A 12776-nucleotide genomic window follows, 5' to 3' on the forward strand; every position below is an offset into this window, starting at 1 on the left:
AAGTTTTCCTCTCAATAAGTACAAGGCCATATTTCAAGAGTGAAATGCTCTGTAAAACTCTGCCCAAGTCTAATTTCAAAAGGTGTAGCATTTTTAGTGATTTCCCCCCAAGAAGATGCTTCTACTTTTGGAGTTAGCTTTACCTCATACACTCTTTGTTGCTCTTGCAGTTCTTCAAACCTTACTGGAATATTTGTTTTTAAGGTCTCTTTCATTTTTTCTAGGAACTTCATCCAGTTTTCACATTTCTGAAAGAACTTCTTTTCATCATTTTGAGTTTCCATGCTGTAAAACAACGGAACTAATCAGAAACTATTGGGTTGGTGGTTGTTTTTCTGCCTATGCTTGTATATGGTCTAACATGGCAGTTGGTAATAATAACATGGTAGGGTTTTGCTTGGCACTTTGCTATCTTCTTCACCTATGAACATCCAGATTTTTGCTCCAGGGGATTTGGAATACAGATAGCTACTGAAAGGGCAAGAGTTCAGCTTGGAAAGCTCCTGAGAAAGTTGAGAACACATTGCAAGACTTCCCATGCTTTAATTTGGTTATGATTATTCTCACAGAAATGGTTAGTGGTGATTTTGTGTTTGTGTTTCGGACCTGCAGTATTCCAGAGCAGCTGCTGTTTTCTGACTCCACTGCCGAATCAGGCTCTGCATTTTCTTCAGGGTGAAGTCACTGAGTGGCAACCTAATGCTTGCTTCATTCAGACTCTCTATGCTTGGAGAAAGTGCAGCAAGCTTCAGTGTGTGACTCTGGAAGTGAAAAAAAAAAGCCAAATTAATTGCAAAAAATACTGCGTTTCGTGCATTGCAAAGAAATACAGAAGCCTATTCTCTTCTGTAGGAAGCACCTGAATGTTATGCATCCAAAATGCTCACCCAACCCCCAAACCATTTCTGTCTAACTTCAGCTATAGGAAACAGAAAATTCTCAATTCCCTTACACAATGTCCACTTTTCCAACAGTACTGAACAGATTCTCAAGTGCTGGTACCCATAGGTTGGGGCCCCCAACATAAGAAGGAATTGGAGCTGTAAGAATGAGACCAGAAGAGGCCATGAAGATGATCAGAGGGCTGGAGCACCTCTCCTGTGGAGACAGGCTGAGACAGTTGGGATTCTGCAGCCTGGAGAAGAAAAGGCTCTGAGGAGACCTTAGAGCAGCCTTCCAGTAATTATAGGGGCCTACAAGAAAGCTGGTGAGACCTTTTTTGCAAGGGCATGTAGTGACCGGACAAGAAGGAATAGCTTTAAACTGAAAGAAGAAAGACTTGGATGAGATATTAGGAAGAAATTCTTTACAGTGAGGGTGGTGAGGCACTGGCACAGGTTGCCCAGAGAAGCTGTGGCTGCCCATCCCTAGCAGTGTTGAAGGCCAGGTTGGAAGGGGCTTTGAGCAATCTGGTTTAGGGGAAGGTGTCCCTGCCCATGGCAGGGGGATGGAATTAGATGATCTTTAAGGTTCCTTCCAACCCAAACCAGTCTATGATTCTATGACTGATTTTATGATTTAGATGACACTAAGCTGGGAGGAGTGGCTGACACGCCAGAAGGCTGTGCTGCCATCCAGCGGGACCTGGACAGGCTGGAGAGTTGGGCAGGGAGAAACTTGATGAAATATAACAAGGGAAAGTGTAGAGTCCTGCATCTGGGCAGGAACAACCCCAGGTTCCAATATAGGTTGGGGAACGACCTGTTAGAGAGTAGTGTAGGGGAGAGGGACCTGGGGGTCCTAGTGGATGGCAGGATGACCATGAGCCAACACTGTGCCCTTGTGGCCAAGAAGGCCAATGGCATCCTGGGGTGTATTAGAACGGGGGTGGTCAGTAGGTCGAGAGAGGTCCTCCTTCCCCTCTACTCTGCCCTGGTGAGACCACATCTGGAATATTGTGTCCAGTTCTGGGCCTCTCAGTTCAAGAAGGACAGGGACCTGCTGGAGAGAGTCCAGCGCAGGGCAACTAAGATGATTAAGGGAGTGGAGCATCTCCCTTACGAGGAAAGGCTGAGGGAGCTGGGTCTCTATAGTTTGGAGAAGAGGAGACTGCGGGGGGACCTTATTAGTGTATATAAATATATAAAGGGGGAGTGTCATGAGGATGGAGCCAGGCTCTTCTCAGTGGCAAACAATGATAGGACAAGGGGTAATGGGTACAAACTGGAACACAAGAGGTTCCACTTAAACTTGAGAAGAAACTTCTTCTCAGTGAGGGTGACGGAACACTGGAACAGGCTGCCCAGGGGGGTTGTGGAGTCTCCTTCTCTGGAGACATTCAAAACCCGCCTGGACACATTCCTATGTAACCTTATCTAGGTGTTCCTGCTCTGGCAGGGGGATTGGACTAGATGATCTTTTGAGGTCCCTTCCAATCTCTAACATACTGTGATACTGTGTGAAATTCAGGGCAACAGGTTAGCTCCACACCAAATCTGGGGAAAAGGATCTTCCATCAACCTCAAATCTATGTGATTTTCCTCACCTCCATGCAGGTGTTTGGCCTGCAATGCATATCTAGACTTTTTATGAACTTATATTATTGCTTTTTGTGTTTTGGATGAGATTATAGTTACTCTGATGGAAATGCAGTAACTATAATGCTTGGGACACTAAAAGTTTCTTGAAGTAGGCAAGAGTTGATATCCTATAGACTCTAAAATCCTGAGTACTATCTTTTTGTACTTGGCAATCCGAACATACCATGAGCAACTCTGAGTTGTCTGTTCCTCTTGCTAGACAGAGACTATCAAAGGCATCTATGCAATTATTGACATTACTCTCCAGTGTTTCAAGGTCGTTGTTGAAATCCTCCAGTTGTAGAAGATTGAACTAGGGTAAATATTGCATATTTATGTTAATTATTATTTAATACACAGTATACAAAAATTTAATACACAGTATAAAAAAAGGTGAAATAAGCAGAACAGTCAGGAAACCAAAAAGACGTCAAATCCAAATTCCACTGTATTTATAAGTCACTCACTGAACTTTTTCTTTTTGCACTGGATAAGACAAAAATCTAAGCCAAAGCAGAGGACAAGAAACTGAGTTTCTAAATCCTGAGAGATTCATCTCTATCTGGAAGGAATAAGGGCACCTGTGATACCTTTTTGTAGCTTTGGGATGTTTGATTTTTTGTGAAATTGGAAAGACAAAACTTAACAGAGGGAAGAAACTTGTGAAAATGAGTTTCCTTTGAGCTACACACAGGGCATGTTCCCATGTGCCTACAGCCAAGGCTGTGTAGCTTGCATGCACACTGTCAGGGGAAATAACTAGGGCTGGAATTCAACTTTTTTATTCCCTAGGTTGGTTTCTTTGGGTAAGGGAGAAGAGCACTGGGAAAGTTTTTTCTTTCTTGTAAAAATTATGCTCCACATCTCTTAGAACATCAAAGCAGCACATTTTTATGAGGAATGAATGGTAGCTGATTTAATATTCAAAAAAATACCTCAAATTCATGTAACTTCCTCTGTACCATCTTTTCCAAATAGAATGGTCTCTGGAGTGGTTCCATCTTCTCCAACAGAAAGGCTTGTACAGCTACTCCAGCCTGCTGTTTTATCCTACCAGCCATCAAAGAAATCTGGTCACGGCACACTGTTATGTTTAGAAGGTCCTGCTGTAAATTCTGATGAGAGAAGGGGAAAGAAGAAAAAAGTCAGCAAATGAATCAGATCATCAGTCATATCCCAATTTCATTTAGTATCTTTTTTTTCTGAAACCGAGCTCTTTTTGTTGATCTCCTCTGGGAGCCAAATTTGGCTATGGTGAAAGTTTCAGTCTTTTACTGCGAGGATAATTGGAAGTGCATCCATTGACTCTAGTATTAGAAAAGGCACAGTTCAAAGTTCAGTGAACACCAGGGACTTCAGGCAGTGGGATGCTACTACTACATAGGAGATTAGGGAGAGAAATCAGAATATTATTCTCTATAGAATGAATATACACTAGCAGATGGATAAACTGGCCCATGCTGCAGATGAGAAATGCTATATGTTACAAACACATCAGTACTTTGGATCCCTTAGTGATGGAGGACTATGGATTTGGTTTTATTTATTCCCCTTTACTACAGAAATGATGCTATAAATTTAAACCCTAAAGACAGCACAAGAACAAAGATAAGTCATGTTATACTTGTTCAATGTACTTTATTTTTTTTTTTTTTAACCTGGACAACTGCAGTTTACTTTTAGCCATGAAACGCCCTGGAATTTGCTACTGTATATTGTCTTTTCTGTGAGTATTGAACAAAGACTTCTGATTGATAGCAAAGAACAGACATGTTTCCCTAAAAAGCAAGATGGCCCTTGGTTCCCAACCCCTGTCTTTGGAATGGATCATGCAGTGAACTGTCACTCCAGCCACTTAGTAAATAACCCATTTTGATTTCTTACTCTCTCTCTGCATTTATTTTTATTTATTGTGGTGACAGAGTTCTATAAACCTGTAATTTTTCCTAATATACACCACAGGAAAAGATTAGAGATATTAAAATACAGTGTTGTAATGCTGCACATAATCATATGCCATATCACTGATCTCCATTCTTCTAACTTGCCACTTTAAAAAAACCCACAATAAATTCTATGTATCCTACTCACACATATCAGGACAGGATCTACAATGTTAATGGCACTCCAGTGGTTATGCCTTGCTTAGCAGGTGCAAAACTCTTCCCAAAAATTTCCAGAAAATGTGATGCCTTTTTGCTGACATACTGATAAATTTATGTCACAGCCATTAATAGATTAGAAGAAAGTGAAAATATTTTGGTCTAAACTTTGCTGCTGTCAGTTGTTTCTGACATAGGAAGAAATATATTAATTCTCTTTCTCATAATGTGAAGTTTCTTAATTGGCCACAAGCACAATGGGGTAACTTTGGACTCCTTCAAACATGCGGCTAGAGGTGAATAAAGCATGATTAATCATTGCTCTGTCCTGAAACAGGATTAGTATATTTCTTTATTGCAGTGTGAGAACCTAATGACAGCTTTGCTGTCTGAGGGAGTGAACTGTACCCTGTGGTCTCAGCATGAGATCTCATTTGCCTGAAGTCAGAAGCATTTAGAATAATCTAATAAGCTTAGAAATCTGTGAATTTATCAGACCAGGCTAAAAGAAAAAGTACCAAACCCAAATAAAGCCTATCTGAAGACTGTAGAAGACCTCAAAATGGTCCAGTGTTCTGGAAAACTGGTCTTTTTTCCCCACTTCTAGTAGATATTATCTCTCCTCCCAAGCAGTGCCCCCTAAAGTAAATAATTTTTGTTTAATGATTCCTTCCACCACAGGCCTGATTCTTTGTATAGAGCAGAAAGGGGCAAAGATGGAAGACAATTGCTCCCTTCTCTCTCTTCTCATTCTATGCTAACTCTTGTTTGGTTTGGTCTCAGGACCTGGTCCAAGTATTTAAAGGAAATACAAAGTGCTTGTTACTGGAAAAATCCACAGATTTTTAAGTTTTCCACTGCCTGGATTTGGGGAGGAGGGGGAAGAAGGTATTCTTGCTCAAAAAAAAAATAAAGCCTGGTTTGTTCCAGGCAGCAAAAACATATTTATGTACCCTTAAATCCTGTATCCTCTTCGTCAGGGTTTCTATCATGTTATCCTCAGGCATGTGAGCATCCAAGAGCTGAATGCACTGCTCTCTGTGCTGTTGTAACTTGGCTGCTGTCTCTGTGCATGAAGTATCAAAGGGCTCCAAAAGCTGCAGGGTCGCTTGTGCTGCCCGCAGTTGATCTGTGATGTCTTCATTTACTGAGTTCCACCTGCCAACATACCAAAAAATAAGAGCATTCCCCTAGCAGATTCTCCTCCAGAGTATGATTTGGTGTAGGATTCCTGTAGGAGTTTCTTTGCATTCATACCCATGTGATTGAAAGCCCACTAACACAGCACCATTTTGTGCTCTGATCCATCACAAAAAGGTAGCCTCAGTAATTCACCACACAGGTACCATTAGACAGGTGAGTTGTATTAAAATGGATTTACAACTCGGACAGATGTTCAAGTTCTGCTTCAGCAACCTTTTTTTTTAAATACTAACAACTGAGGTCTTTTCTGCACTCTTACCTAGTGTGTGCCTCCATGCACTTCTGTTCAATAATCTCTGCAAAGGAGGGAGAGCACTTCTTCTTCAGGTTACTGGCAGCAGCCTGGAGCTTGGCCAAACGTTCTTCACTGTTCTCCGATTCATCTTGAAGGGACTGCAAAATGGATTAAAGCAATTAGTTGTGGAGATGAACAACCCAAGTATAGTTTCCCTTAGAGTTTGGTAGGGATAGGGTAGCAATAACGCCACATGTTTGCAGCATGGATCAAAATGTTTGTGAAAAATGTATTAACACCTGATCCTAAAAAGAGGTGAAATCGTTCAAGTTTAAAAATAAAAAAATAAAAAAAATCGTTCAGGAGGTAATTTATTTGCTTTTATAGAAACCACTCATTTAACAAACCCACAGCCTTGAACTGATTAAATTAATTCACTAGAAAGCAGAACTATTTTTATTTTAAGCCACTGTTTCAGGAAAATTTCTACTGGCAATAAAGTTGACTTGACAACCCCTGTCTACGGCTGCATGAGGACCTGATGTTTCACATGGGGATGCCTTTCAGCATGTGCAGAAAACTAAAAACATCAAGGGATCTTTGCAATCCAAAATGGAGGTTCTGCTGGGAGACAGGCTAGCAGCTGACCTGTATTTATTTCTTGAACCTCGGTACCTAACTTTCACTGAAGTTGAATTTATGCACTAAATAAAGTAAGAAGTCTAATAATAGTCCTCAGTATCACAGGATCATAGAATCATAGAATAGTTAGGGTTGGAAAGGACCTTAAGATCATCTAGTTCCAACCCCCCTGCCATGGGCAAGGACACCTCCCACCCAAGGATCTCTGGAGGTAGAAGAAAAAAATAATAAAATTCCACTGACTTTGCCCAGATAAATTTTTCTATCTTTTTTTCAGTGGTGTTGGGGTTTTTTTGTCTGTTTGTTTAAAGGCACAGGAAGAAAGTTATTTTTGGAAGTAAGACAACTTCAGTAGATTTACCTGAAGAGTTTTGACCTGGTTTTTCAAAGCTTCCAATGACACCTCAGAAGGTTTACACTGGTCTATGCAGTACAAATATCTTGTCGTCATCAGGCTGACTTCTTCATAAGCTTCTTCATATACTCTCCACTGCTCCAATATTGACTGCATTGAGGTCTTTAACTGTGCAACCTGCAAATGAGTCACGCTTGTTACTACTTCTTGGGTAGTCTTGACATATAAATCATCTTAAATTGATGCAAAATCTAAGATCAGTGCTCACTCCATGACAATCCAAAGAACTGGAGTATTTTTCCTACTTGGTAAGGAATTGTGCAGGCTTCAAACCATGCATATTTGACGGAAATAGAAATTTAACCAAGGTTCAAAGGTAGCACTATTCTGTCAGCCAAAACTCCAGAAGAACCCAAAAAGTAAAAGATACTGAAATAATGAACCGCTTATTTCTTCCTGTCAAAATCAACCTGACATGGGAAGAAGCTGAGAGCCTTAATTTTCTTAGGAAGCAGATAGTTTGATCCAGAGATCAAGTTTCCTTTTAAAGAAAATTTGAATAGAAATTGCTTTGTATGGAAGAAGACGCTACTATGATACTCTGGAGAGGTATCATCTCTCTTATCCCATTGTGCTTTAATAATGCAGGCCCCTCTGAATCACAGTCTAGGAACTTCAGGATTCTCATATAAAACTAAATTATAGATATGCACTTTCTTTTCTATGTCTGTTTAATTGCTGCAGTTGTTTATATGGGGCAAGCATGGTTTCCATTTGCCATATAGTCCTAGACACTGCAAACACAAAACCACAATCCTAATTCATCATTATTTGTTCTTTTTATCCTTCTCTATCTGGTAAGTATATAAGGCATATTATACAATCACAGGATGGTTTGGGTTGTCAGGACCTTAAAGATCATCTAGTTCCATCCCCCTGCCATGGGCAGGGACACCTTCCCCTAAACCAGATTGCTCAAAGCCCCTTCCAACCTGGCCTTCAACACTGCTAGGGATGGGCAGCCACAGCTTCTCTGGGCAACCTGTGCCAGTGCCTCACCACCCTCACTGTAAAGAATTTCTTCCTAATATCTCATCTAAGTCTTTCTTCTTTCAGTTTAAAGCTATTCCTTCTTGTCCGGTCACTACATGCCCTTGCAAAAAAGGTCTCACCAGCTTTCTTGTAGGACCCTTTACTGGAAGGCTGCTCTAAGGTCTCCTCAGAGCCTTTTCTTCTCCAGGCTGCAGAATCCCAACTGTCTCAGCCTGTCTCCACAGGAGAGGTGCTCCAGCCCTCTGATCATCTTCATGGCCCTCCTCTGGACTAATTCTTACAGGTCCATATCCCTCTTGCGGTGGGGGCCCCAGAGCTGAACGCAGTACTCCAGGTGAGGTCTCATGAGGGTAGACTAGATGGCGACAATCACCTCCCTTGACCTGCTGGTCACACTTCTTTTGATGCAGCCCAGTATATGGTTGGCTTTCTGGGCTGCGAGTGCACATTGCTGCATCATGTTGAGCTTCTGGTCAACCAACAGCCCCAGGTCCTTCTCCTCAGAGCTGCTCTCAATCCATTTTCCACCCAGCCTCTTATTTGTGCTTGGGATTGGCCTGGCCCAGGTGAAGGACCTTGTACTTAGCCCTTCTGAAGCTCATCCTGGGTTAGATTAAATATCCATCTAGTTCAATATCTATTTTCAGTCATGCCAGTACAAGATACTTTTAAGAGCATGAAAACCAGGCAAATGAACAAGCATAGCACCAGACAAAAACAGATGCCATATTTCAGTTCTTACTATGAATCCACACAATGGAAGATGAAAACTTTTCTACACCATAGTTCACTGTAAATATACTGCATAGATCATTGTATCCTAGTATCCAAGTTCCAGGCATTCACGCATTGATGGATTAATCATCCCTGTTCGTATTTGAATCATGGTAGAGGTGGGAGGAATCTTTACTTGTTTTTTGTAGCCTGCAGCTAATTACCGCCACACAAGGAAGATGGAAAGACATTATGCTCATGAAATGTCTGGGCCACAGACTCATGGTCTTGAGATCAACCTATGAACAATACAATCAAGGTATTGCATCTCCTTAGACCTATATCTGAAATCACATCCTGGCTGCGCTGAGAGCAGTCATCCATGGGAAGTAAGCAGTATTCATTGTTTCACTGCATATGCAGACATTCTCTGCAACAGATGGTTGTTTATTATCACAAATTTGCATATAAATAAATGTACTCGTTATTATATCTTCTGTGCCTGGGCATGAAAGAAAAGCAGATCAAGTAAGAGAAAACAGGTTTCTATTTTCAACTTAACAGAAAAATAGCAGTGCTATCTTTTTTCCCTATTTTTTTTTTTTTTGTAATTTTCTTAAACTGCAGATTATCTACTACTACTACTTTGAGATCAGACTTTCTCTCTTAACATTGGAAATACATTAATTTACATTATGGTAAAGACTTCAAAGGAAAATCTTAGGAAGGTTAAGAATAAGGAATACTTTGCATCTTTTTTGTACGAGCTTCTGCTATGAAGAATACTGATAACACTGATGGTAAGAATATGCATTGGAGGAAAACTAAACTCAAACAAAGCTTTTACCTGGTTTACAAGCCTGTCCATTTCACACAGCTCAACTATTCTGAGAGAATGAGCTTCTGGGTGTTGTTCTGCACTACTAATCAAAGCCAAATACTGTCTGAGCTCATGAAGAACTAGGGATTTAGTTGTGAGTTGATTTTCTAGCTTCTAAATGAAAAAAGCAAAAAAAAAAAAAAAAAAGGAATAGTGGTACTTAGTTACCGGCTGGGTTTAAACCACAACAGTCCTTTTCTGCACCCAACGTGGGGCTCAAAGGGTTGAGATAATGACAGATTTGACCAGGGTGTGTCAAAACAAATTTGCTGTAAGAATTCATTGTATTGGATTATAGCCACTGTTCACAATGTTGATTTATTTGTTCTTGTAGTTGTTGCACTTGGTCTCGGAGCTCTGTAACACCGTAATTGCAGCCTGCATTCCCCATTTTGGTGTTTATTGGCTTTGGTGCCTGAGCTAAGGTTCTTGTTTTGTTGTGCTTTATAATAGTGGCTTGTGATATGGTAGAATTGCTGGTCATGAAACTTATCTGGTATGTGTTCTTAGCATTTTCATCACCTCTATATTTTGGGAGCCATCTAAAGGGAACTATTAATAATTATACCTTTTGCCATTTCTCCTTGGAATGCCAGCCAATGGAGGATATCTCCCTCACCAGGCTATTTATAGCAGCATTTGAGAATTTTGAAAATTTTGACTATTCTTTCAGCATCTTGGGATCCTGAAACCAGCCTGGCCCTATCGCTAGGAATCAGTATGTTGCTGAATACAGTTCATATCTTGCTTAGGCTTAAACAGCTACATGTGGGCTATTCCAACCTGCATGAGAAGCACTGCGGCTTGAAGGAGAAAAAGAGGAACTCAAGCTTCAGTGACAGTCACTGTGGCTACTCATACTCCAGTGACAAAGATTTTGGCTGCTTCAGCCCTTGCAACACACACTGTAGAGCTACTCAAACTCCAGTGACAAGCACTGGAGCCACTTCAACCTCCACAATAGGCACTGTAACTACTCAAATTCTGATGACCAAGATCTGCTCAAACTCCAGCAGCAGCAATTGCAGTTATTTTTATCCCCTTGACAAGCGCTGCAGCCACTCAAACCCCAGCAGCAAGTATGGTGGCTATTCAATCTTCGTTGGCAAGCACTGCAGCCTTTTTAGTTCTTGTGACCAGTACCTGCAACTACTCAAACCCCAACAACAAGCATGACAATGACGCAGACCTTGGCAATGAGTAATACAACTGAACTAGAGAACCAGTCCAGGTTCACTGGACTGTGTGGATCAGATGGCCTGGCACATCAGTTAGAAGGTGGCAAAAACAGAGGAAATCTGAATGCAAACAAAGCTTTTACCTGGTTTGTAAGGCTGTTCAGCATTTCACTCAGCTCAGCTAATGAGACAGGCTGAGCTTCCGGGGTTTGTTCTGCGCTACTATTCAAACCCAAACACTGTTTGAGCTCATCAAGAGTTCTGGATTTAGTTGCAAGTTGATCTTCTAGCTCCTAAATGAAAGGAGAAAATAAAAAATAAATAAATAAAAAGGAAGAGAAATAAGATCTTTTGACAAGACCATAGAAAAACCTTCTGTGTGAAAAGCTTACACATTCCTTCTTTAAAACCAATTTTATGTGATTCTTTAGCCATACAACAAAACCACCATTTCAACTCTCACACAGAACAACTGCTTTACAGGAATTCAGAATGATAGTGACTGCTTTAGACAGTGTCCTGCAAGTAGAGCAAGAATCAGTCCATTTAGTATCAGCATGAGCACTGTACATCATACTTGGGGAGGAAATAATCAGGAGACAATTCCGCAGCCACCACGCAGGCCTCTGTACCTCTCCTACATGATGCCAAAGTTTTCCTGTTAATGCAGCTGAATGTTTTCTTGGGCAGGGTAGCATTCAGGTCTCCTCTGTTCCACCAGACAGATGTAAGATAGGAATTGATTTTCAACATGAGAGTCCCTGACATCCTAACTACTTCTAGACAGTTATTTTCAGCTTGTCCTCCCAGGAGAGGAACTTCACTGAAATTAATGGAAATGCCTGGGAGAATAACTTCCCCCCCAACACAATCAACAAGATTATAAACTAGTCTTAACATGCCAGGGAAAGCTCAGCAGTAAGTTCTTCACAATGTGAGTAAATATCCATACATGCAATGGGCTGCAACATTTTCCTGTAACACTATACTTAAAGCCATGACCACTTCCCTTCCCCCTGCTTACTGTCCCCAAAACATTTTCAAATTTGGACCTAATTTTTATTGAGAAAATGAATTTTAATGAAACATTTTAGCCACCTGCATGCTAGCAGTGTACCTTTCTGGAAGCAGGTTAGTATTTTAGTCAGAGATACCCTGTACCTTTCTTCCATTCTGGCCCCTCGATATGTTTCAGAGTACTTCAGAGACACAAGTAACTCAGTGTGTAACAGAGCACTCTGAGCAATAAAAGCCGCCCAAGAGAGAGCCAACAAAAGAGAGACGTAACCATGGCAATAGAAGAACAAATATTCCATGTTAAAAAATAGAGAGGGAACACTGTAGTCAATGAAAAGAGCAGACTGTCGGAGAAATAGGAGCCAGTTATTAGTTGGCTCCACCTATACTAATTTTGAGGGAGCTGATGCCTAGTAAAACACAACAAAACCAAAGGACACCCAGATTCCTGAAACTGGTGCAGACAGACTACATCCTGGGGCAAGAGTAGAGGGAGTTGCTATTTTTCCAAATGGGACTGTGTAGTTTTCCAAGACACTTCCACCACAATTCTTCAAACTAATGGGATGGATAGCTTTTGCCATGGCTGTGCTGAACTGAGAACAACTTCTTTTGGAGGCATCTCAGAATAAGATCTACAGTATTGCTGCATAACACTCCAAATACCACAGAACAACAGCAGACGCATCTTCAATTGGAAGAAAAAACCATAAAATAGCAATTCATGTTAAAAATGTGTCATGGTTTAAGATCAGCCAGTAACTCAGAACCACGCAGCCGCTCACTCACTACCCCCCTCCCTCCCCCACTCCCAGAGGGATGGGGAGGAGAATCAAAAGAATGTAACTCCCATGGGTTGCGATAAGAGCGGTCCAGTA

General features: G+C 41.1%; 1 protein-coding gene across 1 annotated transcript in view; it reads right to left on the bottom strand.

The window, feature by feature from the left end:
* SYNE2 (spectrin repeat containing nuclear envelope protein 2) overlaps window positions 1-12776 on the bottom strand; it is a gene marked incomplete at both ends in the record, with an annotated part of 167744 nt that overhangs the window by 40662 nt on the left and 114306 nt on the right. Inside the window, 8 exon segments of the mRNA XM_080618232.1 lie at window positions 144-285; window positions 607-761; window positions 2704-2832; window positions 3455-3634; window positions 5575-5779; window positions 6084-6217; window positions 7063-7233; window positions 11025-11174. Coding sequence (XP_080474358.1) covers window positions 144-285; window positions 607-761; window positions 2704-2832; window positions 3455-3634; window positions 5575-5779; window positions 6084-6217; window positions 7063-7233; window positions 11025-11174 — 1266 coding nt within the window.

Source organism: Psittacula echo (genome assembly GCF_963264785.1).
Source record: "Psittacula echo genome assembly, chromosome: 5".
Classification (NCBI taxonomy): domain Eukaryota; kingdom Metazoa; phylum Chordata; class Aves; order Psittaciformes; family Psittacidae; genus Psittacula; species Psittacula echo.